This window comes from Drosophila arizonae, chromosome 6 (genome assembly GCF_054131065.1).
Source record: "Drosophila arizonae isolate 15081-1271.41 chromosome 6, UAZ_ARI_1.0, whole genome shotgun sequence".
Lineage (NCBI taxonomy): Eukaryota > Metazoa > Arthropoda > Insecta > Diptera > Drosophilidae > Drosophila > Drosophila arizonae.
Window position 1 is genome coordinate 268,754 of NC_142926.1, and position 24,773 is coordinate 293,526.

General features: G+C 36.0%; 2 protein-coding genes and 1 long non-coding RNA gene across 30 annotated transcripts in view; 2 read left to right on the top strand and 1 right to left on the bottom strand.

Annotated features, from left to right (window-relative positions):
- bt (projectin protein bent) overlaps positions 1–2,286 on the top strand; it is a 69,750-nt gene extending 67,464 nt beyond the window's left edge. For all 27 annotated transcript variants that reach the window (XM_089472485.1, XM_089472460.1, XM_089472466.1 and 24 more), the window contains 3 exons: positions 33–177; positions 561–863; positions 999–2,286. In XM_089472485.1, coding sequence (XP_089328611.1) covers positions 33–177; positions 561–863; positions 999–1,633 — 1,083 coding nt within the window. In that variant the 3' untranslated portion in view covers positions 1,634–2,286. The remainder of the gene's footprint in view (positions 1–32; positions 178–560; positions 864–998) is intronic.
- Positions 2,287–13,121: 10,835 nt separating this feature from the next.
- On the bottom strand, positions 13,122–19,328 carry MED26 (mediator complex subunit 26). The gene is made up of 6 exons (XM_018013591.2): positions 19,189–19,328; positions 18,254–19,088; positions 17,853–18,191; positions 17,497–17,778; positions 17,324–17,413; positions 13,122–16,824 (listed from the first exon to the last, which is right to left on the bottom strand). The coding sequence occupies exons 1-6, from the start codon at positions 19,252–19,254 to the stop codon at positions 13,724–13,726; spliced, it is 4,713 nt and encodes a 1,570-aa protein (XP_017869080.2). The 5' UTR covers positions 19,255–19,328; the 3' UTR covers positions 13,122–13,723.
- Positions 19,329–20,066: 738 nt separating this feature from the next.
- LOC149268294 (uncharacterized) lies at positions 20,067–24,546 on the top strand. 2 transcript variants are annotated; one of them, XR_016270747.1, is made up of 5 exons: positions 20,067–20,231; positions 20,286–20,419; positions 23,874–24,005; positions 24,064–24,357; positions 24,413–24,546. It is a non-coding gene; the product is annotated as an uncharacterized LOC149268294 (long non-coding RNA). The 2 variants fall into 2 exon arrangements; XR_016270746.1 differs by having other exon boundaries at positions 20,298–20,419.
- The last annotated feature ends 227 nt before the right edge of the window (positions 24,547–24,773 follow it).

Genomic DNA, 24,773 nt, shown 5'->3' on the forward strand with positions numbered 1-24,773 from the left:
GGGTCTAATTGATTGGTAACTGTTTCTTTTAGATGGTCACCAACAGCAACTCGACAACAAGCACAAGTTCCTCATCGATACAGAATAGCATTTCAGGCAAAAAGAAATATGCAGCCAGTAGCTTACAGGCACCCGGCAGTCCATCACGATCTCGTAGTGCTACTAAAGAGCTAATACGTACGTAGTTCTTATAAAAACTATTAACTAATATGTTATTGACCATATGCTCTAAGCAAAACGATCTCTTTAGCTACAACAGTTGAAACTTGAAATTTCTATCGTGTACAATAACAATAATTTGGCTTAAATTTTGAATTCTGATTTGAATAGTGTTACACCTAAGACTTCAGTTTTACTGTGTAGATGCATGTTACTAATATAACGATTTATAGAAACGGTAAATTAGGGAAATACTTCCACATCTAAATATCCTGGCATTAAATAAAGAGGAAACTTGTTTAAATACAGACATAAAATTTTTGCACTGTATATATAGATTACAATTTACATTAATAACACAAAATATATGAAATTAATGGGAATTTACATTTTGCACTTAGTTCCACCCGACGATTCCTTAATGTGTAAGCCAGAGTTCACTAAACCACTCCACGACTTGACAATTCGCGATGGCGAGCAGTTGCAGTTGATGTGCCATGTCAAGGGGGATCCGGAGCCACAAATCACATGGTCCAAAAATGGCAAGTCGATATCGTCATCCGAAATAATGGATCTAAAATACAAAAACGGTATTGCAACGCTCACCATCCACGAAGTTTTCCCAGAAGATGAAGGCGTCTACTCTTGCACGGCGACAAACTCAATTAGCGCTGTCGAAACGAAGTGCAGGCTAACCATTCAACGTGAGTGTTAAACATCTTGATAGCTCATAGTCCTGTTGGGATCCTATTCCAACGATATTTCATATTTACGTGATCGTTGGATTGATGATTGATGAACATATTTTTTACTTTGATTGTACCGCTCTATATTCATAGCTCTGGACAAGCAGTCAAGCAAGCGACAGGCAACTGGCAGTGACAAGCCACCAAAGATAGTAAGCCACTTGGAGTCCAGATTTGTAAAGGATGGAGACGCGGTTACTTTGGCTTGTCGTATTATTGGCGCCGATCATTTTGATGTCGTTTGGCTGCACAACAATAAAGAGATTAAGCCAAGCAAGGATTTCCAATATACGAGCGAGGCAAACATTTATCGTTTGCAGATCGCTGAAATTTTCCCAGAAGATGGCGGCACATATACATGTGAGGCGTTTAACGATGCGGGGGAATCATTCAGTACCTGTACAATCAATGTTATCGTACCTGGCGATGACCCCAAGCAGCCGACATTTGTTCAATTTCCCGTTTCCGTTTCCGTTACGGAGGGAGAAGATGCCCACTTCGAATGTGAATTCGATGGAGAGCTGGTCAATCTAGCTTGGCTAAAGGATGGTAAACCTATTGACGAAGCACGCACCAGATACTCGTTCACCAAGGATGGCAATCGCTATAAGTTCACTGTAAACAAATGTACTTTAGATGATGTGGGACAATATCAGGCAAAAGCTTTATCCAAGAAAGGTGAAACCCTGAGCGCATTTTCGGTAAATGTCCTCAGCTCCGATGCCTAAACTTCAACAAAGCTAACGAAAATATAAGTTTATTAGACTGCTCATGAAATAGATATCATTTATGTATTTAATGCACATGGGAAAAAAAATGAATGATACCCAAAATATTAAAAAATGGAAACCAACAATCCATTTGGGAAGACTGCGGTAGTGGAAAGAAATTGACCTCCTTGAACCGTATCTAACCTTACTATTCATATATGTAATACCTTAGAGATAAACAAAATAATATTGTCTACATCCTTACATATAAGCAAAATGTATAAAAATTTATCAATATTACAGCTGTTTCCATTTTGCTTTACGTTTCTTAATGTATGTATGTATATATATATCTTCTCTTATATATTCTATATATTAAATTCACTGAACAACACTTCATGTACGGAAGCAGTGAACCAAACTTAAGGCTGTGCCATTTCTCTGACTGACTGATTGTTGGCATCCTCAATGACCATCTACCAAATTCACAAAGTCAGCGAAGTAGCCCAACTTAAGATAGTCTTCTGCCATACCTATACATCCGGAATGAACGACTTACGCGCATACTTTATAAATGTGAAATGTTCACGGCTATCGAAACAAAAATATAAGACTAAAAAATTGAAAATCGAATTCATAATAAACGACAAAATTAATAATAATAATAAAAATGTCTATATTTAATAAAATATATAGGATGAAAACTCGAGTTGGGGTGCACGAAGTCTTTATATATTAAACAAACAAGAAAGCTGTAATCGAGACTGCTCGACTGGGAGACTAGGAGACTAGGAGATCCCCAGAACAATGCTGCCAACTTTTCCGGGAGAGAAAATGGTTAATTAACCTTTCACACCTGCTAGAAACGGATAGATCAAATTCAAGATCAAATTCAATTTGTATGCCATTAGCTAGATTACATTTTTTCCTGCATTTGGCAGTTGAAAAATGCCAGATCTGACGGGTAAAAGGCTAAGTTGGTAACCCTGCCAACATACATATACATATACATATTTGAAAGGGCAGAGAGCATCGTGAGAGAGAGAGAGAGAGAGAGCAAGGGAAACATTCAGTGTAGAGGGCAGTGCTGCCAACTTTTTACCGGAAAAAAAGCTGTTTTTAGATGCAAGAAACAAGAAAAAAAGCGGAAAATTTTTACAAAAAAGCCTAAAAAAAGCGGTTTTTATGGTTTGATTATTTTCATGTTTTTTTTTAAATTTTTATACCCTGAACCCATTTTCAATGGGAAATCAGGGTATAATGGTTTTGTTGAAATGTATGTAACAGGCAGAAGGAGGCAGACCCCACAAAGTATATATATTCTTGATCAGGGCGACGAGCTGAGTTGATTTGGCCCTGTCCGTCTGTCTGTCCGTCTGTCCGTCTGTCCGTCCGTCCGTCTGTCCGTCTGTCCGTATGTATGAACGCGTCGATTTCAGAAGATATAAGAGCTAGAGACTTCAAATTTTTTTTAAAATGTCCGTAATTACAGCGCGCATATCAAGTTTATCATTAAAAATCGATAACTCATCCCGATCTTTTTTTATCGATAAAAAACCTTATCGAAAACCAGTTATAAAATTATATCTTCTACACCTTTATTGCTAGACTCTCCAAATTTTTAATGTATGCTTATATGCAATTTATACAATTTCGGTTTTTGTTAAATTCCTTCCCTTCCCTTAAATTCACCCCCTCACCCTCACTTTTGTAAAAAGCGTATTTCAAATACTAGAGACTTGTGCTTTGGCAATTACATGCATATTCATGTTATAATCATAATCTGAAAAGTTATTAAACAATTAAGTTCTCATAGTAATCGCACACTGCACTGCAGCCCATGCGTGTTTATGCGTGGGTGCTTGTGTGTGTATGTGTGTGTATGTGTTTGTGTATGTGTGTGTGTGTATGTGTTTGTGTATGTGTGTGTGTGTATGTGTATGTATGCGTGTCTGTGTGGGTGTATGTGAGTCTGTATGCGTGTGTGTGTATGTATGCCTGTGTGTGCGTACGTGCCTGTGTGTGTGTGTGTGCGTGTTTCTTGTGTAAGCTGAAAGACGCGAAAAATTATTGAAATATCTATTGCTCCAAGGGTTCAGGGGATCTCGTAGTCGAGCAGTCTCGACTAGAGCTTTCTTGCTTGTTTTTATTTAATTTACAAGATTTTCAACATGCTATCTAATTCGTCGCGACCAGCATTTGCCCAGTCTTCGCAAACCATATCTGTGTGTTATATTTAATAAAAAAGTAATATATAAATCGGTATCATCTTTTCACTCTTAATAAAATATTACCCTATGCTAAGAATACTGTTTATTGTGTTTAGGCTCATTGAGTTCCTTAACTTGGACTTTACCAAGTTAAGCTGGCTAAATACGCGTTCCACCTCCGCGTTGGACCATGGTAATGAAAACATTTGCAGGGCAACATCTGCCAAGTCAAGGAATCTGCGGTTGCCGCCAGAATCCTTGTAATTAGAGACTTCATTCCAAAATTTGGAGCTGTCATTGATGTTTTCCCACTTAACTAGATTAATATCATAGTACTGCCGCTCAATGTCGGCTATTCTGTCTACTTGGAGGTGTTCTAACAATTCTGTGATTCCTTTTTTTTTTTAGTTGACAGAATTTTGTCAACGGAAAAAAACGTCAATGTTTTTTAAAATTTTAAAATTGTCGGGGAGCCTGCAAATAAAATCTAAATTATTTAACGGTCGGTAGAAGAATCAGACAAATTGGTTACCTCTGCTTTAGCTGCTTGATAAGTTCAATTACAAAATAAGAGCAGCGAGCACGAGTTTCTTGTTCGAGGCTTGCATCGATATTCAAAGATTTGATTTTCTTTTCAAAATCATACCCTTTGTACATATCGGATTCTACATGCTCTTCAAAGTTAAACTGCAATGTCGTCCCGTGTCATCCAAGCATCACGGCACTTTTGCTTATATTCCTTTGGCATGGCGAAATTTGTAGCCGAAAAAACCAAACCTTTTTTACAAGTGGCAACCGCGCTGCTACATTTTTTCATTGGTGTGGCAGTATTAAAAAAAAAGCGAAAAAAGCCTAATTCATTTTTAAAAAAAAGCCAGAATTCCCGCTTCCCGCAATTCCCAAATATTTTCCGCAATTGGTCTTCGGAAAAAGCCAGATTTGACGCGAAAAAAACTAAATTGGCAGCAGTGGTAGAGGGACCTTTTGTTCAACAGTCGACCATATCGGCAGAGCGCATGAAGAGAAATGATTTTGTGTTCCCATATTTTCGTAGCCCGAACCTAAAAATGAGGAGCCGAGCAAATACGAAGTGGTCTGGGAACTAATGCTCGAAAAAAATGTGTAAAACGCTTTACACTACTTGTCCGGTCTATATGTTCTGCGGTTAGTGATACTACCAATATGGTGTTCGATTGGTAGCACTTTAAGCTTCATTTGCCCAACAAAAATTTAGTTCAAGGAATTCGAAAAAAAGGTTACAGCTGTTCAAAAATGAGTGAAAATAAAGAAGCAATATTTTAAAAATTTGTGTATTGACAAGGCTCCAGTCGAGCCTGCTCGACTGGGAGATACCTGGAACCCTCTAAGCTGATATTCTACTCATTCTGCACTTCTTTTATGCATACATGCATACGCACGCATCCACACGCACGTATATCACGCGCTCTGCTGACTGCGCAGTTAGCGACGACAGCGCTTGGGCTGCGCTGCAGTGTGGGCAATATTATGAGAATTTATTAGTTGCATAATTTCTTTTGTAGTAAGACTATCTTTATGAAACTTGCAGAGCGTGATCATATGGGTAAAATGTGTTTAAATTCATGAAAATACATGCATACATACATGGGCGTGGTATCTAAAATCTGTAAACTACAAAATATTATATACAACGCAAATTTAAAGTCTCCAGGTCTAAAAGTGTTCAAATTAAGCTGAAAAATCAAAGTCGATTTTTCGATTATTCTCGATAAAAAAGTTATCGAAAAAATAAGATAAACTTGTACTGCCTATGGTATACAATAGTATGCATGCCACATTTCAGCTCTCTAGCTCTTATATCTTCTGAGATCGGTTTGCTCACACGGACGGACAGACGGACAGGGCTATATCGACTAAACTCGTCGTCCTGATAAATAATATATATACTCTATGGGGTCTGCGATGATTCCTTCTGCCAGTTACATACTTTTCATAAAACCATTATACCCTGATTTCCCATTTTCAATGGGTTCAGGGTATAAAAAGGGAAGAATGCCACGCAAGCCACCAATGAAATTTGTGATGTTTACGGTGACGATGCTGTATCAGTTCGTGTAGCACAACAATGGTTCACTCGCTTCCGTTCTGGAAATTTCGATGTAAAAGATGCACCTCGCTCTGGTCGACCAATCTTTGAAAAAGTCGATGAAATTATGGAAAGGATTGACCAGGACCGTCACATAAGGAGCCATGACATCGCCAATGAACTAAACATTCATCATCAAACGGCTCTGAACCATTTAGAAAAGGCTGGCCACAAAAAGAAGCTCGATGTATGGATAGCACATGAATTGTCTGTGAAAAATTTATTGGACCGAATTAACAAATGCGATTCTTTGCTGAAAAGAAATGAAATCGAACCATTTCTGAAACGAAGGGTAACAGGAGACGGCAAATGGATCAAATACGACAATAATGTGTGAAAAAGATCATGGTGCAAGAGTGATGAACCGAAAGGTAATGCTCTGTGTTTGGTGGAATTGGAAAAGAATAATCCACTATAAGCTGCTTCATCCTGGTCGAACGATTGATTCGACACTTTACTGTAAACAACTGATAAGATTGAAGCAAACAATCGAAAACAAGTAAGAACGTTGCAGTCGGGCGTTACCGACTGCGGAATACTCATTCACATCCCATCAACAATTTAGTAGCTAAGTTTCGCTCTACTGTAGAAAATAGTTTTTTTTTCGATTTGCCACGCCCCTACTGGGCGTAGACACCTCATTTTTGGTCAGTTCTTAGAACCTGATAACGGTACCCTAACTGCAAAGTTTGAATGCTAACCCTCAAAAAAGGGTATTTTTCGATGTGCCTCGCCCCTAAAGAAACGTAAAAATTATTTTTGGGTCATCGATAGAGGTTACTGGTAACTTAACTATCTAAATTTGAAGCTTCTAGCTATTATACTTTAGGAGATATCAATTTTTGCGGTTTGCCACGCCCCCTGTGGGCGGACATATAGCCTACAAAGCTTTTTGGTCTTGAGGTCTCTGGCATCAATAGTGCCCAAAATGTTGAGGATTGATCTCGAAAAACTCATCATCAAGTGGGCATTTGAGCTAACGGTAAACACAGTCGTCGGCTGATCGCACATTTGTCTCTAGAATAAGAAACCGAATGTTCTGGATTATGAAATAGACGCAAACATAGAAGCATAAGGAGACATCCAGAACATTCGATATGCAGTAGAAGTAGGTATATAAGCGTGCTGTAAGTCGAGCCAAAGTTCATTCAGTAAGTTCATTGTGTAAGATCAATGTCAGTGTGTCGGCTCGGTTAGTTAAGTTCAAATCGTCGCGGTACGTGAAGAAGTGTACTTGTTACTGAATATTGTGTTAAATAAACTTTTTGCGTTGCGCCTACATATACCGTGTTTCATTTAAGAAAAACCTTCAACAGGTTATGGGCCCAGACAGTGCTAAACGTGTAATGTAGTGTGAAATCGAGTGCAAGTACAAAAGTGAATTAGTGGCAAATTTGTAACTAAATAAAGACAATGAAAATGGAGCCATTAAATATGAGAATTGAACGATTACGCGACAAAGACAATTGGCATTTGTGGTGTTTTATGATTCGTACGCTATTGGAAGAAGACGACGATGTTCTTGCCGTTTGTGAAGGTAGTTTGACGTGTCCGACACAGGAGTCTGCAACATACGAGAGAGACTCGAAAAGGTTCTTGAAAGCTGATAAGACTGCAAGGAAAATAATTATTCATTCTATCGAGAGAAGACCGATGGAATTGATTGTGAGCTGCAAAACAGGAAGAGAAATGTGGATAAAATTGAACTCAGTGTATGATATGAAATCAGAAGAAAATTTATCGGCTATTCAGAAACAATTTTTTGATTTCAAATGGATTGAAAGTGAGAGTGTGGACTACAATATTTCAAAGTTGGAAGTTTTGTGGAGCAAGATGAAAAATCTTGGAAGTGCTGTGCCTGAAACAATGTTAATGTCGCGAATCCTGTCATCTTTGCCTCAAAAGTTTAACTATTTTCATAGTGCGTGGGATTCGGTCGAAGACAGCAAAAGAACATTGAACAATTTGACGACTCGTTTAATGACAGAAGAAATGCGGTCAAAAGAACAAGAAGTGGTACCTGAAGAGTCAACAGCGTTAGTTGCCGACAACGGAAAAAATAAAAGAGAACATGAAAATAAGAAGAAAATTATGAAGTGCTATAACTGCGGCGTGATGGGACATCTGAAGAAGGACTGCTACAGGTGTTATATATGCAAGAAGAAAGGCCACAAGAGCAACACCTGTCACCAAAGGAGAAATGCAGGAAGTCAAGCGGAAAATAATCAAGGAGAATCGGGTGAATCATCGAGGAAAGGATTGATTGCGAGCAGGGACGGCAGAGAAGATGACGTGTGGGTGATCGACTCAGGAGCTTCTGATCACATGTCAAGGCGTCGAGATTGGTATTCTACTTATGAAGAATTTTTGGAGCCCCTGAAGATAGGCGTAGGTAACGGTAAATATATCACGGCGCACGGAAAAGGTAATATTGATATTGAAACTTATGTCAATAATAATAAAAGGGCGACGACAATGTTTGATGTTTTGTATGTTCCGGAAATAGTTTACAATTTATTTTCTATTATGTCAGCTGCAAAAAGGGGTGTTGATTGTCTTATTAAAAATAAAGAAACACAGTGTTTGTTGAGACGTGATAATAAAATAATTGCAACGGGTTCTAGGTTCGGAAACTTATTAAAATTAGATGCGAATGTTTTGATGCAAAAATTGTGTAATTTAACAAGAAAAATAGAATCGAAAGAAAGTGATTCTTTACAAGTATGGCACGAGAGGTTTTGTCATCAAAACGTTCGACATGTACGCGATTATTTGAAAAATAAGAATATTGATTTTCTAGAAAATGATTTCTTTTGTGAAGGATGTGCTTATGGGAAGCAGCATCGGCTAACATTTCACAAAAATATTGACCGTGCAACAAAGACAAAGAGATAATTCATACTGATGTTTGCGGTCCGATAGAGGTAGAGTCTATTGGTAAAAAGTTGTATTTTGTTAGCTTTAAAGATGATTATTCAAGTTATCGGGAAGTTTATTTTATACGTCATAAGTCGGAAGTATTTGAAAAACTCCAAATTTTTATTCAGGCAATTCAGAATCAATTTCATGAAAACATTAAAGAAATTCACAGCGATGGGGGTAGAGAATATATTAATAAAGAGGTTAAATTGTTCTTTAATAAGAAGGGAATAAAACATATTGTTAATGCTCCTTATACACCTGAACAGAATGGAGTTGCGGAACGTGAGAATAGAACTATTAATGAAGCTGCACGATCAATGTTGCATTCTAATTCTGAGTTACCATTATTTCTATGGGCAGAAGCAGTAAACACTGCAGTTTATGTAATTAACCGCACAGGTCCAACAAAACATGGGAATAAAACTCCATATGAGTTGTGGTTCAAGAAAGAGCCAGATATCGGAAATCTTAAAATTTTCGGGACTGAATGTTTTGTACATGTACCAAAAGAAAAAAGGAGAAAATTAGATAAAAAGTCTATTAAAGGATTTATAGTAGGATACGTTGAAAATTGCAAAGGATATCGTGTATATGTTCCAAATATGAGAGATGTAATTATAAGTAGAGATGTATGTTTTAAACCAGAAAACTTTACAGCTCAGTTTAAAAAACCTGAAATTTTAGTTGACAATTCTGAAAGTGAGACTAATGAAAGTGAATACGAAAATAATAAAATTGAAGATGAATCAACTGAACATAATAATAGTGAAATGGGTCGGCGATTGCGAGATAGATCACAGATTCGTATGCCAGATTTTTATGGTTGCCCTGTTACATTTATTACACAAAGCTTGCCTTTAAATTATAATGAAGCGTTGAAGTCTGATGATAAAGAGTACTGGCAAACTGCGATGCAAGAAGAAATTAATTCTTTACATGAAAATAGAACTTGGGTTCTTGTTCCAAAACCTGAAAATAAAAAGGTTATCAATAGTAGATGGGTTTTTACAAAGAAGCTCAATCCAGACGGCTCGGAAAGGTATAAAGCGCGTTTAGTTATTAAGGGTTATTCACAAAAGGAAGGGATCGATTATAAAGAGACTTTTAGCCCTGTAGTTAGATTTGATACCGTGAGATTCCTGTTAAGTGTAGCTGCTCAAGAAAATCTATTTCTTGGTCAGTTTGATGTAAAAACAGCCTTTTTATATGGTACTCTTAAGGAAAATATTTATATGCATCAGCCAGAAGGTTTCGAAGATGGTACCTCTTCTGTTTGCAAATTGTTGAAGAGTTTGTATGGGTTAAAACAAGCTCCGAGGTGCTGGACAGAGCATTTTGCAAATGTTATTAAAAATCTGGGATTTACACAAAGTATTGCAGATCCATGTTTTTATATATACTCTAAAAATAATGACAGAATTTTTTTTAACGATTTATGTAGATGACGGGTTAATTGCTGCATCCAATGAATTTTTAATTGATAATCTATTTGAGAATTTGAGCAAGGAATTTAAAATAACAAGTACAAAAAATGTAACATGCTTCTTAGGAATAGAAATACTGAAGCAGCCAAATGGTTCTATCTTCATATATCAAGAAAATTATATAAAGAAAATTTTAGAAAAATTTAATATGATAAATGCGAACATTGTCTCCACGCCAGTTGAATGTAATTATGATGAAAATGTATCTGAACAAAATAATTGTAATGCACCTTACCGCGAAGCAATAGGAAATTTAATGTTTTTACAAGTTGTTTCAAGGCCAGATATAAGTTTTTCTGTTAATGTAGTTTCCCGAGAGCTAGAAAACCCGAAGCAGCATCACTGGACGTTAGTTAAGAGAATATTTCGTTATTTGAAAGGAACGATGGATTTGGGAATTTTATACAGTAAAAATAATAATATTTTTGAGACATATAGTGATGCTGATTATGCAGGTGATAAGACTCGGAAATCTACATCTGGAATTTTTTGTAAATATGCGAATGCTGCAATAACGTGGCAAAGTAAAAAACAACAGTGTGTATCTTTATCAACAACAGAAGCCGAATATGTAAGTGCAGCTCTAGCAAGTAAGGAAATGATATGGCTAAAGAAATTGTTTTTTGATTGTAACATTAATTTAAGTAACTACATCTTGTTTATAGATAATATAAGTGCGATTAAGCTAATCAAAAATCCTGAATTTCATCAACGAAGCAAACATATAGATGTTAAATATCATTTTGTACGCGATTTATTTGAGAAAGGTGAGATAGATGTAAGGTATGTAAAGAGTGAAGAGCAGATCGCTGACATTTTTACTAAAGCTTTGCCAAAGCCCAGATTTTTGTATCTAAGAGAGAAATTGGGAATGAGGAATAAGGGACAAATTTGTTATAGAGATGTTGAGTTTTAGGGAGGGTGTTGAGGATTGATCTCGAAAAACTCATCATCAAGTGGGCATTTGAGCTAACGGTAAACACAGTCGTCGGCTGATCGCACATTTGTCTCTAGAATAAGAAACCGAATGTTCTGGATTATGAAATAGACGCAAACATAGAAGCATAAGGAGACATCCAGAACATTCGATATGCAGTAGAAGTAGGTATATAAGCGTGCTGTAAGTCGAGCCAAAGTTCATTCAGTAAGTTCATTGTGTAAGATCAATGTCAGTGTGTCGGCTCGGTTAGTTAAGTTCAAATCGTCGCGGTACGTGAAGAAGTGTACTTGTTACTGAATATTGTGTTAAATAAACTTTTTGCGTTGCGCCTACATATACCGTGTTTCATTTAAGAAAAACCTTCAACACAAAATATAGCAGAATTTAATAAATCACATCTTCAGGTCCGATTTGCCACGCCCCTAATGGGCGTAGACATATAATTTTGTCTTTAGACTTTATAGAATCATAACATTAGCTGATGTTCAAAATTTCAGCGCTCTAGCTATAAAACTCTTGCAGATTCAGTTTTATCCGATTTTCCACGCCCCCAATGGGCGGAGATATATATATATATTTTAACACTTTATAAAAGTCTCTAGCTTCAATAGCGCCGAAATAGATTGCGTTCATACGGACGGACGGACAGACGGATGGACAGCAAGACGGACATTGCACAAAACCAATATACTGATTCACTTTCGTGAATGAGTATAATAACGGCCAGAACTGATCAACAGAAAGGGCATCGTGTTCCATCAGGACAACGCCAGACCACACACATCTTTGATGACAAACACTGGGAGAGTTTGGCTGGGAAGTTTTGATGCATCCACCTTATAGCCTTGACCTTGCACCTTCGGACTACCATTTATTTCGGTCAATGCAGAACTCCCTTAATGGAGTAAAGTTGGCTTCAAGAGAAGCCTGTGTAAATTACTTGGAGCAGTTTTTCAAAGAGAAACCACAAAAGTTTTACACGAATCGAATTATATCTAGTAGAAAAATGGCCAAAGGTGGTCGACCAAAATGGTGCATATTTGATTTTCGACTACCCAATATATTCTTGGTCAGGGCAACCAGCTGAGTCGATTCAGCCCTGTCCGTCCGTCTGGGCGTATGCTTGATCGAGTTGATCTCAGAAGATATAAAAGCTAGAGACTAAATTTTTTTCCTATTAATAATAAATTTATATCTGCTACGTCTTTAAAACTAGAGGTGACCAAATTTAAATGTAGATTCATATATTTTATAGAATTTCGATTCTTGTCCAAATTTACCTCCACCCCTATATCTACCCGTTCACCAACATATTTGTAAAAGACGTATTTAAAATACTAGAGACTTGTGCTTTGCAAATGCATGCATATCCATGTTATAATCATAATCTGAAAGTTTCATGAAGAAAGTACATCCACAAGAAAAGCTATTGACATATTAAGTTCTCATAGTAAGCCACCATTGCAGCCAATGCCTGTTTATGCGTGCGTGCGTATGGCTGATTGTGTGTGCGTGTATGTAGGCATATGCGAATAATTATTCAAATATCAGAAGGGTTCAGGGGTTTCGTAGTCGAGAAGTCTCTACAGCAGACTATAGCTTTCTTACTTGTTATATTCTTATAATTATTCCAGCCAACCGAATGATTTTCAGATCAGACAGCTAAATATCGTACTAACAAAATAAAATCAACACCTTAAACATCCATAGAGTAGAAGCAAAAATACAGACCCTTAAAGTTGCAACATTGCATTCGTGTTACAGTTTTGCTCGTCATTGTAATACATTAATGTATATAGTACACTATGAATGAGACAGCATAACATCAAAGTAAAATTAATTTATTTACATTGCATGTACATTTCATTTCTATTACATACACATGAGCATATGTACATTAAAAAATATATTTGTGTATATATTGTAAAGATGCGAACAAAATAACGATAGAATGTAACAAATTATATTTGATATTCACTTAAATATGAAAAAAATGTGTAACTAATTGGTAGCAAAACGTTTAATTTATGGGTTTTATTTATTTAATTATTTATTTATTTTATTTTATTTATTTATTTTTTTTTTTTCATTTTACATTTTTTTATTATAAATATATTTGAATATCAACCGAGTCAAAGGAAAAAGTTCCTTATAATAGTGACTCGCGCTTAAATTAATAGATTTTGATGTTCATACACATATTTATAATATTAAATGGTAGGATACTTATTACAATTATTTTTTCAGTTTGCCATGTTTAAGTATGGGATTCAATATTTGTATGGGGAGGGAGGGCACGGGGCATTACAACTTTCTATCACACATGTAAATTTTATATGCTCTGATAGCTTTTGCTACTACATACTTATCAAATAATTATTAAACTAATCAAGTGATCCAGACCCATAGTGTCGTATTCCAAAAGGTTTATTCAAGAACAACATATGGCAAAACTATCAATGGTTCATTATTATAGGACTGAAGCTGAAGAACTTGGTGCCATTCCTTGAATTGTTGGACTCGATTACTACACTTATTTTTGCTAGAATCGTCGACAACACGAATACCACTTCTATATTCCATAGTTGGCTGCGATATTATTTGATTAAAATTATCGATACTATTCAACATTACATTTGAATTTTGGTTATTAATGACATACTTCATCTTACTTGCATCGCTCACAGAATCTAAGTCATGTGATTGCATAACGTTTAAGTTATCGTTAGTATAGCATATATTAGCATCATTACAATTCAGATCTGCTACTGCTAAGACCTTTGGCTGATGATGATCTGTGGCACCAATAGAGTTGAACGACGGCAGCATACCATTGTTCTCTGATGGTAATTCACTAAGCGTATTCAACTTAATATCATTCAGTACTTCTTCATTATCATTATGTTCAACATCAGTCCAGGATTCATCACTAGAATAAAAGTACAAGTCATCTCGACGGTCAGCATCGTGTTTTGCGACAATGCATTTTACAGACGTTATCGGGCCAGTCTCATTCTTTAATTTATAATTATTTGATGAATCAACTGAACATTGATCAGTTTGCCTAGAGGTATGATTGCTTTCCTCGCTTTCACTATCATCCTCATTCGAACTACTGCTGCCACAGCTACTGCTACTACTACTACTACTACTGTAATTAACAATGCGCTCATTTCGTCCCGATTTGTCCTTTCTGCATAATTCATTTGTGAAAAATAATTTTTGATGTGTCTTTACCAAAGGCTGCGCACTGCGGCGAACATTATTGAACAAATGATTTAGTTCTATGTCTATTGTTTCTTTCTGGCAAATCTGTTTTCGATGTGGAGCACGACGACGATGGCTATACCTATAACATTTTTCTAAATTATTGCAGCAGGTGTCTGGCATAGGAATTGATTCCGATCCATGTGCTTCACACTTTGGCTCCACAGAAAGATTTGGTGTGACTATATCAGCGTCCTGCTGTTTGCCAGTTGACATCTCAACTTCGGTGGCAACACCAACAATTGGAGAAATTGCTGAGATAGAGTTAGCCGGTGAGTTAATTTTACTCGGTGTTTTCTTTATTGTCAACACAATGTGATTATTACTTCCACCGCCATGAGCCAACGGCCTTTGAACAATTGCATATTCATCGTCATCACTATTATTATCATTATCATTCTCCATATGGTCATCGTCTGCTAATATGCTATCAACGGTTGTTGAATGACTTCTATTCGACTCATGATCATCGTCACTTGCTCCCGAAGTACAATGAGAGTATCCAATATTATCGGAACCGACTTCCATGTCGCTCATCTCGATATGAGCTTCTTCCTCATCGCCGCAGCTAATATCACCACTACTGATCACCGATATCTGTCTATGAGTGGAAACATTTCCGTTGATTGCAATTTTGATGCGCTTAATACGTGGTTTTTCTTCTATCGTTAAATTATTTATATTGTGTTTATCGTAGGGTGTGCTATTATTTCTTTTTCTACGTTTTTTCCTATTTCGTTCGACATTACTTTCGGACTGCACCGATATCTCTGTATATTCTGCCCTTTGATCTCTTAGTTTTTCATTTATTGAGTCTTGTGTCAATTGTAAATTAGAACTGCTGCAAGTACTATTGCTTCTATAGCGCCTGTACTTCATATTTGTATATCCAAAATTTAAATCATCTGATTTTTTGAAATTTGCATGATTTTCATTGTTAACCACTTTCAACAGATTGTAACTAAGTGCAGCGTTATGTTTCATTTGATTATCATCAGAATAACGAACTTGACTTTCATTGTTTTTTTGTGTATCATTTATAGTGACTTCAACTCTTAGCGGACTTGGACCACTACTATTATTTGCAAAATAGTTACAATACATTTCAGACTTCTCCTGTTTTAACATATTAGCACTGTTTATTGTTGGTAGAGATTTCGTTTTATCCTTCAGCCTTTTAGCTGCCAGACGACACGTTGGTAAACACTTTGCGACACCCAAAAACGGCGGTATAAACGACTTAAAACTTTTTGATTTATAATTTTGAACGAATCTTAGATAGCTCAGGTCCTTACGTATCCGTTGCTCATATGTTAGGGATCCATATTTAGGCACCACATCAGAGCCATCGGTAACTGTATAGGACTCCAAAGTCTGCAATAATTCCATTATTGACGATGGCTTGAACACTAATGAGGAGTCAATGCTGCTCCAGTTTCCATTAATATTTGGTATGTAATAGTTATGTAAAGCATTTATATGAAAATTGGTGACATCATTCGTTTGAATATCAAACCGTTGCTTTGCAATGCATTTGGGATCTTCGCGAACAGTATAAATAGATATAGGATCTGCTATTATATTGCTGGACTCCTGATATGCTGGAAAACTATCCGTAATTTCTGCTTTCGAGTCTTTATTGATATCTTCTTCAACTAAGCTAACTACTTTAGAGTCTGTGGAATCAAATTCAATATCAAGTTTCGTTTTCACGTTCGACTCTGTTGGTGAAACATGTTTAATAATCGTATGCAATGGATCGTCATCATCATCAAAGTCTAAATCGAAAATCGACTTCATTGGCTTTTGAGCAATAGTCTGCTCAGCAGCGTCAACCACACATTTTTCTGTTTTTATAGCTGTTTGCTCATTGTGCCGTTTATCGCGAGAAATATCAATATCAGATGAACCTTTATTTACCAAATCTAATTCTTTACCGATTTGACTGAGCTTATTATGTTCAAATGATTCCTTTGGCATATCTTCAAAAATTAGGCAAGTGCATGGCACGATTTCAGCCTGATATCGCTTTTCAGTCTCGTCAACAGTAAGCGGGCTATTTAAACTGCGTACAATATGCATTAATTGTGTTCTAACATCATTATAATCCGTTTTCAATACTACATCTTCCGCGCTTTTGGCCGATGATGACTGCTGATGGGAATTGCTGTTACTATCCAAAGAATGTATTCTCATATTTCGCGGTTTGCTGTGTCGTGAAAGCTCTGATGTAACCGTATCACTATCTGTATTTCCAGGGTCTACAAATCAAATAGAATTAAATGTTTTTAGCGAGAGAAATATCATTCTTTTTCTAAGTTAATGTTTACGAGTTTTTTAATATTAATAAAATTTTAGGGATAGACATATATAGTTCCAAATATGACACACATAAGCAATTACAATGATAATGATAAACAGTTTTTTATTGAGAAAAACTGGTCGTATATCGTATAAATATTCACCATTACTAGATGAAAATTGCCTAAAGCCTCCTTCAGAAAGTTTTAGAAACACTAATACCTAATTGACTAATTATCACCCATTCGATTGTAGTACTCAATCAACTTTGAATCATGAAGTCATATAGCAATATACAAAATTTTGCAACACTCAATAGTGATAAATATATACATACTTCCTAGGTCTAAACCTATTATAATACTTTCTAAACGCTATTATAATAATTTCCAAAAAAGTTCGTATAAAGATATAATTAATTATTAATCTGTTAACTTCTTATAATAATCTGCAACTTACCTTCAAGTGTATTTGAATGTTTCTCGGTTCCTGCTAGAGAAACATTTGATGAGAAAGGTTCCAAAGCATGCGGAGAGTGAATTGATGTTTCTAAAAATTTTAGACGGTTTTATTATATTAATTAATTAAATGTATTGAGATAATATAAAAAAAATAATCTGGATGTATCAAACCTGAACAAGATGACGCCGGTCTCGTATGCAAAGATTCCAAATTTCGAACATTAGTTGAACTGGTACTTAATATTCTATTCGTTACTGAGGGCGCTGTTGTGTTCTCACCGCAGTTGAATGAAGTACTTAACTTCCTACTTTGTATCTCATTAAACAGTTCCTTTGTAGTTTTTACTTTTTTAACACCAGATCCGAAGAATATTTGCTGCGATAGACTTGATTCTTTCGCAATTAGTGAATCTACACCTTTGGAGCCCTTTTTGCGGCCACGTTTTTTTGGAACTTAAGACAAAATATTTTTATGCAATTTAAATTATATTCATTAAAGAGTACAAGTATTACAAAATACTGCTTACTTGTTTCTTCACATGACTTTAAGCGACTTTGATCGAGCTTCGGCTCAAGCTCATCATACGGCGATAATCGACTACATGAGGTATTTGAATCATTATTATCTTCATAGATGGGACGCGTTGGGACCTCTATGCTTGTGTCAATAACACTAGTAGTAGACTTCTGACCATTCGCTTGCACGGTAATCACATTACTGAAAGTCTCTAGTCGACCGACAGATTTAAATCTGCCCGCAAATGTCAAATCTGCTGCCGGAGGGTGCAGTCGTGTTTGGAAGTTTCCGGAAACGGCATCTCCAGATAGGAGTGAGCTCATCGAGCTATTTGACAATGACAAAATTTCTGCAAATAATTACAAAGATAATTATTTCGTTTTAAATATGTTAAAAGACTTAATTTTTTACCAGGATCCGTTGAATATACTTTTGGCGTTTTTGACTTTTTTGAATTTTTAGACTGTTGTGAAGTTTCGCCTTTCAAATTGAACAAAGGTTTATCTCGGCTATCCCTATCCTTGTACTTTTTATCCTTTTTTAGCTTCTTTGGCCTGAAGTAATGGCTGGGAGTTGCTAACAAAGATGAATCTGTTTCAAGCTTTTTTTGACTGTTGACTGTATCGTTCTCATCAGAGTCTGAGACAATATCAATTACAATAGAAGCCTGATTAAAATTATCGTTTGCCACAAAAGCACTTGATACGGAATTTGACGAGTGTTCATTTGTAATCGTTGATGAATTTTTAGTTTGGTATTGTATTTGTTTGTCAACGATTGTCAACGATTCGTCCCTATTGTCAATGTTAATATTATTGTTTATCAAGCTTGAGAAGTTGGTTTGATGATGAAGTTTTGGCTCAGAGGAATCAATATTTGTGTGCAAATTAGAGATAACACTCTGTAGGGTCGGGGAAAAAGGCTGGGAATTATATTGAATCGGGTTGAGGTCTGCTTCTGTTGCGTTCGATTCGGATTCCGTTAGATTTGTTTCAACCATCGGTTTAAATGTTGATTGATCCATGTGTTTCGACTGAGAATCAATTGTTGTCTGTTGATGTATTCCCACCATTTCACGCCATTTCTTTAAAAGCGATTTTGCCCGACGGGCTAACTGATCATTTTTAGTTCTACGTCGAAGTTGATTTATATATTTTGCCAATCTGGTGGCTTCCAATTGCTCTTTCGTAATCGTTGTACCTTCCAATGCACAAATGACAGAGAGAACTGCCTCCATATTAACGACCTTAAATTATTTATTTGTTAATTGCAATTATAAGTACATATGCATATAATTGTTTAAAAAGTAATTTATGTCCTTGAATGCAATAAATAATTTCACTTACATCATAATTTTGATCAAGTGCCTGCGATAAGTGTGAGGTCAATTGCTGAATTTGGTTTTGGTTCATTTATGCCAGATAACCAAGCTTGCCTGATCCAAGGGAGGCAAATATAACTTAGATGTTTCGCACGGCCCAAACTTTCATCAGCTGCAAAGATTCAAAGCGAATATATATCTAAAATCAATTAATTTATATGTAACATTTTAACATTTTATAAATGCTTAATAAGGCCTAACAAATATAAATATGTCTACTATATAAAATGTAGACATACACTAGTAAATTACATGCTATCCCAAATTCTCACACATTTATATATGTATTTATACACACATAAATAACATAGATGTATGCGAATATATACATATACATATATATGTTCGTAGGATTGAGAATTGAGACAAAATAAATTTTAAAGTCCAATATTTGTGTCATATGTAACATTGCAACAATGTAACATATAGTTTTAGTGTCATCTAAAATACTTCACTAACAAAAAAAAAACAAATTTTTAGTGACTACGAATCAAAACGCACACAAACACACAACGACTTTATTCGTGTACACGCATACACGTAAAATAGTGTATATGTTCACCTTTTCAAAAACAACATTAATATTTATTTAAATATTATATTAATTTAACACACCTGTTGCCTTTTGTATTTATAGGAACCGTGTCAGTAAAACCATAAACTTTTTTTTAAAAATTTTCAACACAATTCGCCATTTTTTACAGTGGAGATGTGCAAAAGCTAGTGATGGCACGATTAATCATTTGATACACAATAATCGATTATTTTGTTTCAATTCACGATTTAATTGTATTGCAAAATGGGTTTTGAATAATCGAGATGATTTGCTCAAAAAATCGCATCGCTATAAGCAACATTGGCGCGCTAAAGTTGGAAAGCGAAGCGTAATTATGGCACCAACAATTAGTAAAGTGTAGAGATTTTTTTCCAAATTATATCACACGGATGTGAATTGCCAATTCTGCCAAAAACAAACTCAAACATACGAAAGAGTTCGCGTCCCTCAAGGTGAGTTTCCAGTTGTATATAATAATAAAAATACTTAAATTTAACAATATCAAGCAAATAAATTAGGCGCATTCAAAATCATTTGATTAAAGTGTGGAGATTTTTTTCCAAATTATATCACACGGATGTGAATTGCCAATTCTGCCAAAAACAAACTCAAACATACGAAAGAGTTCGCGTCCCTCAAGGTGAGTTTCCAGTTGTATATAATAATAAAAATACTTAAATTTAACAATATCAAGCAAATAAATTAGGCGCATTCAAAATCATTTGATTAACCTATTTTCCATTTTTCCGCGATTAATTGCAATTAATCTTTAAAGCACCTAAAATAAATCATATGATTAAATAATCGAACAATGAATTATAGTCGCCAAATCACATGTATATTCCTACGTTTCAAGAAAATTATTAATACTATTTAAATCCATTTTACCCAAACAAGTTAATATATTGCTATATTTGAAACCATCGGACATCGGGGAATCGATGGCTCATCGATGGATTTGCAGCAGTAATCAATGCATTACTATTAGAGCAGGAAAAAACAGTGACGTATCATCGATAAATAAATTCCGAGCGAAATGGTTCTATCATCGATGATTTTTATGTTTATACGACTTTAAAAATTGTTGATCATCTTATGCAAAACCACTAACCAGAGAACACATAGACCGGACAAGTAGTGTAAAGCGTTTTGCACACTTTTTTTCGGGAGTTATCTCCCAGACACTTCGTATTTGCTCGGCTCCTCACTTTTTGGGTTCGGGCTACGAAAAAATACGAAAGCACAATCATTTCGCTTCATGCGCTCGACCGAGATGGTCGACTGTTGAACAAAAGATCCCTCTGCGCTGAATGTTTCCCTTGCTCTCTCTCTCTCACGATGCTCTCTGCTCTCTCAAATATGTATATGTATGTATGCATGTGAGCACAAGCAGCGCTCACAAATTGAAATTTCTTCGCAGCGAGAGCCCATGCCTACCCTTATGTGTGAAGAGTATACCGAACTTTTCAAACCGTTTGCCATGCGTTTTCGTTATTATTTGTGGGAAGGGTATGAAAGCGTTGGTGCGCATAATGAAAATGTTTTCACGACGAGCATGCACACACACACTTACAGTATGCTGCATGTACTATGAACATTTGTATGCCTGTGTGCGAAGCTCTTGCTGCCTGTAGCATTTTAACTCCCAGCATTTGCATTTGGTCGATCTTATGAAGTGCTCACATACATATGTATGTATGTATGTATGTATGTATATACATTTGATTGTGTGTACGCATGGGAGGCGCTGCTCACAATTTTGGGATATAACTTGTAGAAGCATTTGTATGCCTGTGTGTGCCTTTACATGTGCGTGTGTATGCCTGGGAGATGAACATTGGCGTGTGCCTCCCTCAACTTAGAATGGTGTGAACGATTTTGGGTTTTATTTGAAGAGGCGCGCTTATGTTTAAGTACCTGATTTCACTCAATGATCGTGGGTTTGCCTATCAGAATGAATGTTTTTTAAAAATGTGGTACCTGATTAATCCCAGTGGGCAAAATGGGATGTGTTTTTTGAACCCTTGCACTTGTGCATACATATGCAGGTCAATTTGGCACCTTTTTAAAGATATGAATACAGGTAAACAGGTCAAATAGACCCTTTTTACAAAAATTGCATACCAAAATTGCCCAAATTGACCCTTTTTTAAAAAGAGACATCCGTTAGATGTCGTAACCGTAAACAATAAATAAATAACAAAATGTACTATATGTTTATGTTTTATATTTATTTATTCAAATGTATTATTGTCGAATAATTTTTAATTTGTTTTTACTTAGATTACTAGTTTTACTAACTATGCTATCTGTTAACCATTTACAATTTTTTCTTATTAAAATTAACACAAATTGATTAAGCAAGAATTTTCGATGGTTAAAGCAAGGGTGGCTAGGGGAAAACCATTCATTATGAGAGATTGACTTAGCTGTAGCGTGCATGCAGTGCAAAACAATTTTTTCTTTAAGTTTTGCTATGAATGGCTTCTTTTCGAAAATTTTCTTAAATATTTCAAAATGAAGTTTTATTAACTCATAAAAATGATAGCCACCCTTGTTAGTAAAACTAGTAATCTAAGTAAAAACAAATTAAAAATTATTCGACAATAATACATTTGAATAAATAAATATAAAACATAAACATATAGTACATTTTGTTATTTATTTATTGTTTACGGTTACGACATCTAACGGATGTCTCTTTTTAAAAAAGGGTCAATTTGGGCAATTTTGGTATGCAATTTTTGTAAAAAGGGTCTATTTGACCTGTTTACCTGTATTCATATCTTTAAAAAGGTGCCAAATTGACCTGCATATGTATGCACAAGTGCAAGGGTTCAAAAAACACATCCCATTTTGCCCACTGGGATTAATCAGGTACCACATTTTTAAAAAACATTCATTCTGATAGGCAAACCCACGATCATTGAGTGAAATCAGGTACTTAAACATAAGCGCGCCTCTTCAAATAAAACCCAAAATCGTTCACACCATTCTAAGTTGAGGGAGGCACACGCCAATGTTCATCTCCCAGGCATACACACGCACATGTAAAGGCACACACAGGCATACAAATGCTTCTACAAGTTATATCCCAAAATTGTGAGCAGCGCCTCCCATGCGTACACACAATCAAATGTATATACATACATACATACATACATACATATGTATGTGAGCACTTCATAAGATCGACCAAATGCAAATGCTGGGAGTTAAAATGCTACAGGCAGCAAGAGCTTCGCACACAGGCATACAAATGTTCATAGTACATGCAGCATACTGTAAGTGTGTGTGTGCATGCTCGTCGTGAAAACATTTTCATTATGCGCACCAACGCTTTCATACCCTTCCCACAAATAATAACGAAAACGCATGGCAAACGGTTTGAAAAGTTCGGTATACTCTTCACACATAAGGGTAGGCATGGGCTCTCGCTGCGAAGAAATTTCAATTTGTGAGCGCTGCTTGTGCTCACATGCATACATACATATACATATTTGAGAGAGCAGAGAGCATCGTGAGAGAGAGAGAGCAAGGGAAACATTCAGCGCAGAGGGATCTTTTGTTCAACAGTCGACCATCTCGGTCGAGCGCATGAAGCGAAATGATTGTGCTTTCGTATTTTTTCGTAGCCCGAACCCAAAAAGTGAGGAGCCGAGCAAATACGAAGTGTCTGGGAGATAACTCCCGAAAAAAAGTGTGCAAAACGCTTTACACTACTTGTCCGGTCTATGTGTTCTCTGGTCAGTGCCTTTGCGCAACTACTGTGTCTTTAACAGTGACGCAACCTACTGTGTCTTTTAACAGTGGGTTCTCGCTACGAAGAAATTTCAATTTTTGTGAGCCGCTGCTCTGGTCAGTGGCAAAGGGCAGCCCCGTTACTTTTAATGTTAACTAACAGCTCCCTTGTGACGTCACATTTTCAGATTATGCTTTAATTGAGTCCGCGCCAAATTAAAGCATAATCAGAGATTTTGTTGTTTACAATTAATAAATAATTATAATCAAAAACCAAAAATGAAGTGTTCGGTGCTAAATTGTAAGAACCATTATGGGAAGAATGATATTTCTTTTTTTTTCGTTTCCTTTAGATATTAAGCTGAAGAGGAAATGGCTGGAGTTCTGTGGAAAGTGGCCAAGACAAAATAACTGCCCAAATTGGAAAGTGTGCGAGGCACATTTTGAACCAGAATGCTTGATAGGCAAAGTTCAATGTGGTCTTGGTAAGTAAATCTATAAGAGTTAATTTAATAATAGTATGACTACAAATTACTTTTGCAGGCTTCTCAAGAAAGCTGCTCCTCAAGCTAGGCGCCGTGCCAACAATTAAAGCCGACCCTGACGGCGGTAATATATTTTCCACTTCTTGCAATAAGAACTTTGCAGCAGGTTTAGTGGCACACTGGAAGCAGCCAATTTTTTATGAATTTGATTGCCCAATGACGGATTTGAAAATTAAAGAAATTTTAAAACCACTCAAAATATGGGATACACTATAGTGGCAATGGTATGTGACTTGGGTGGAACAAACCGGTCACTCTTATCGTCTCTACAAGTGACTTATACGCAGCCATGGTAAGAAATATTTTTTACACTTTAAATATTTTTATTAAAATACATTTTCACTTAGGTTTTTCTTTGATGGCAGAAGAGTTTACGTCTTTGCCGATGTGCCGCATCTAATTAAATTGATTAGAAATCATTTTATAGATTCCGGATTTATAATTAATGGGAAATCCGTTAATGCAGCTATCATATCGGAGCTTTTAAATATAACTGCGGGTGACTTGTTCATCACCCATAAAATAAGCCACAAAAGTTTAACTGTTACTAGAGCAGAAAGGTTAAGATGGCAACAAGGCTCTTTTGCAGCTATTCAAAGGGCAGCAAGCCTTGGGTACTTAACTGGTCATAATTGGGCTGAGTGCTATGAACTTTTTAAAACAGTAAGTTAAAATAACATATTTGAGGAAAACATCTTTAAAAACAAG

What these genes read in the sequence shown, in the direction of transcription:
- MED26 (XM_018013591.2), bottom strand. Translation starts at nt 19,254, where the DNA reads ATGAACCAAAACCAAATTCAGCAATTGACCTCACACTTATCGCAGGCA. An exon ending in CACTTGATCAAAATTATGAT is followed by an intron (nt 19,089 to 19,188) that starts GTAAGTGAAATT and finishes AAATAATTTAAG; the next exon opens with GTCGTTAATATGGAGGCAGT. An exon ending in ACCGGCGTCATCTTGTTCAG is followed by an intron (nt 17,414 to 17,496) that starts GTTTGATACATC and finishes TAAAATTTTTAG; the next exon opens with AAACATCAATTCACTCTCCG.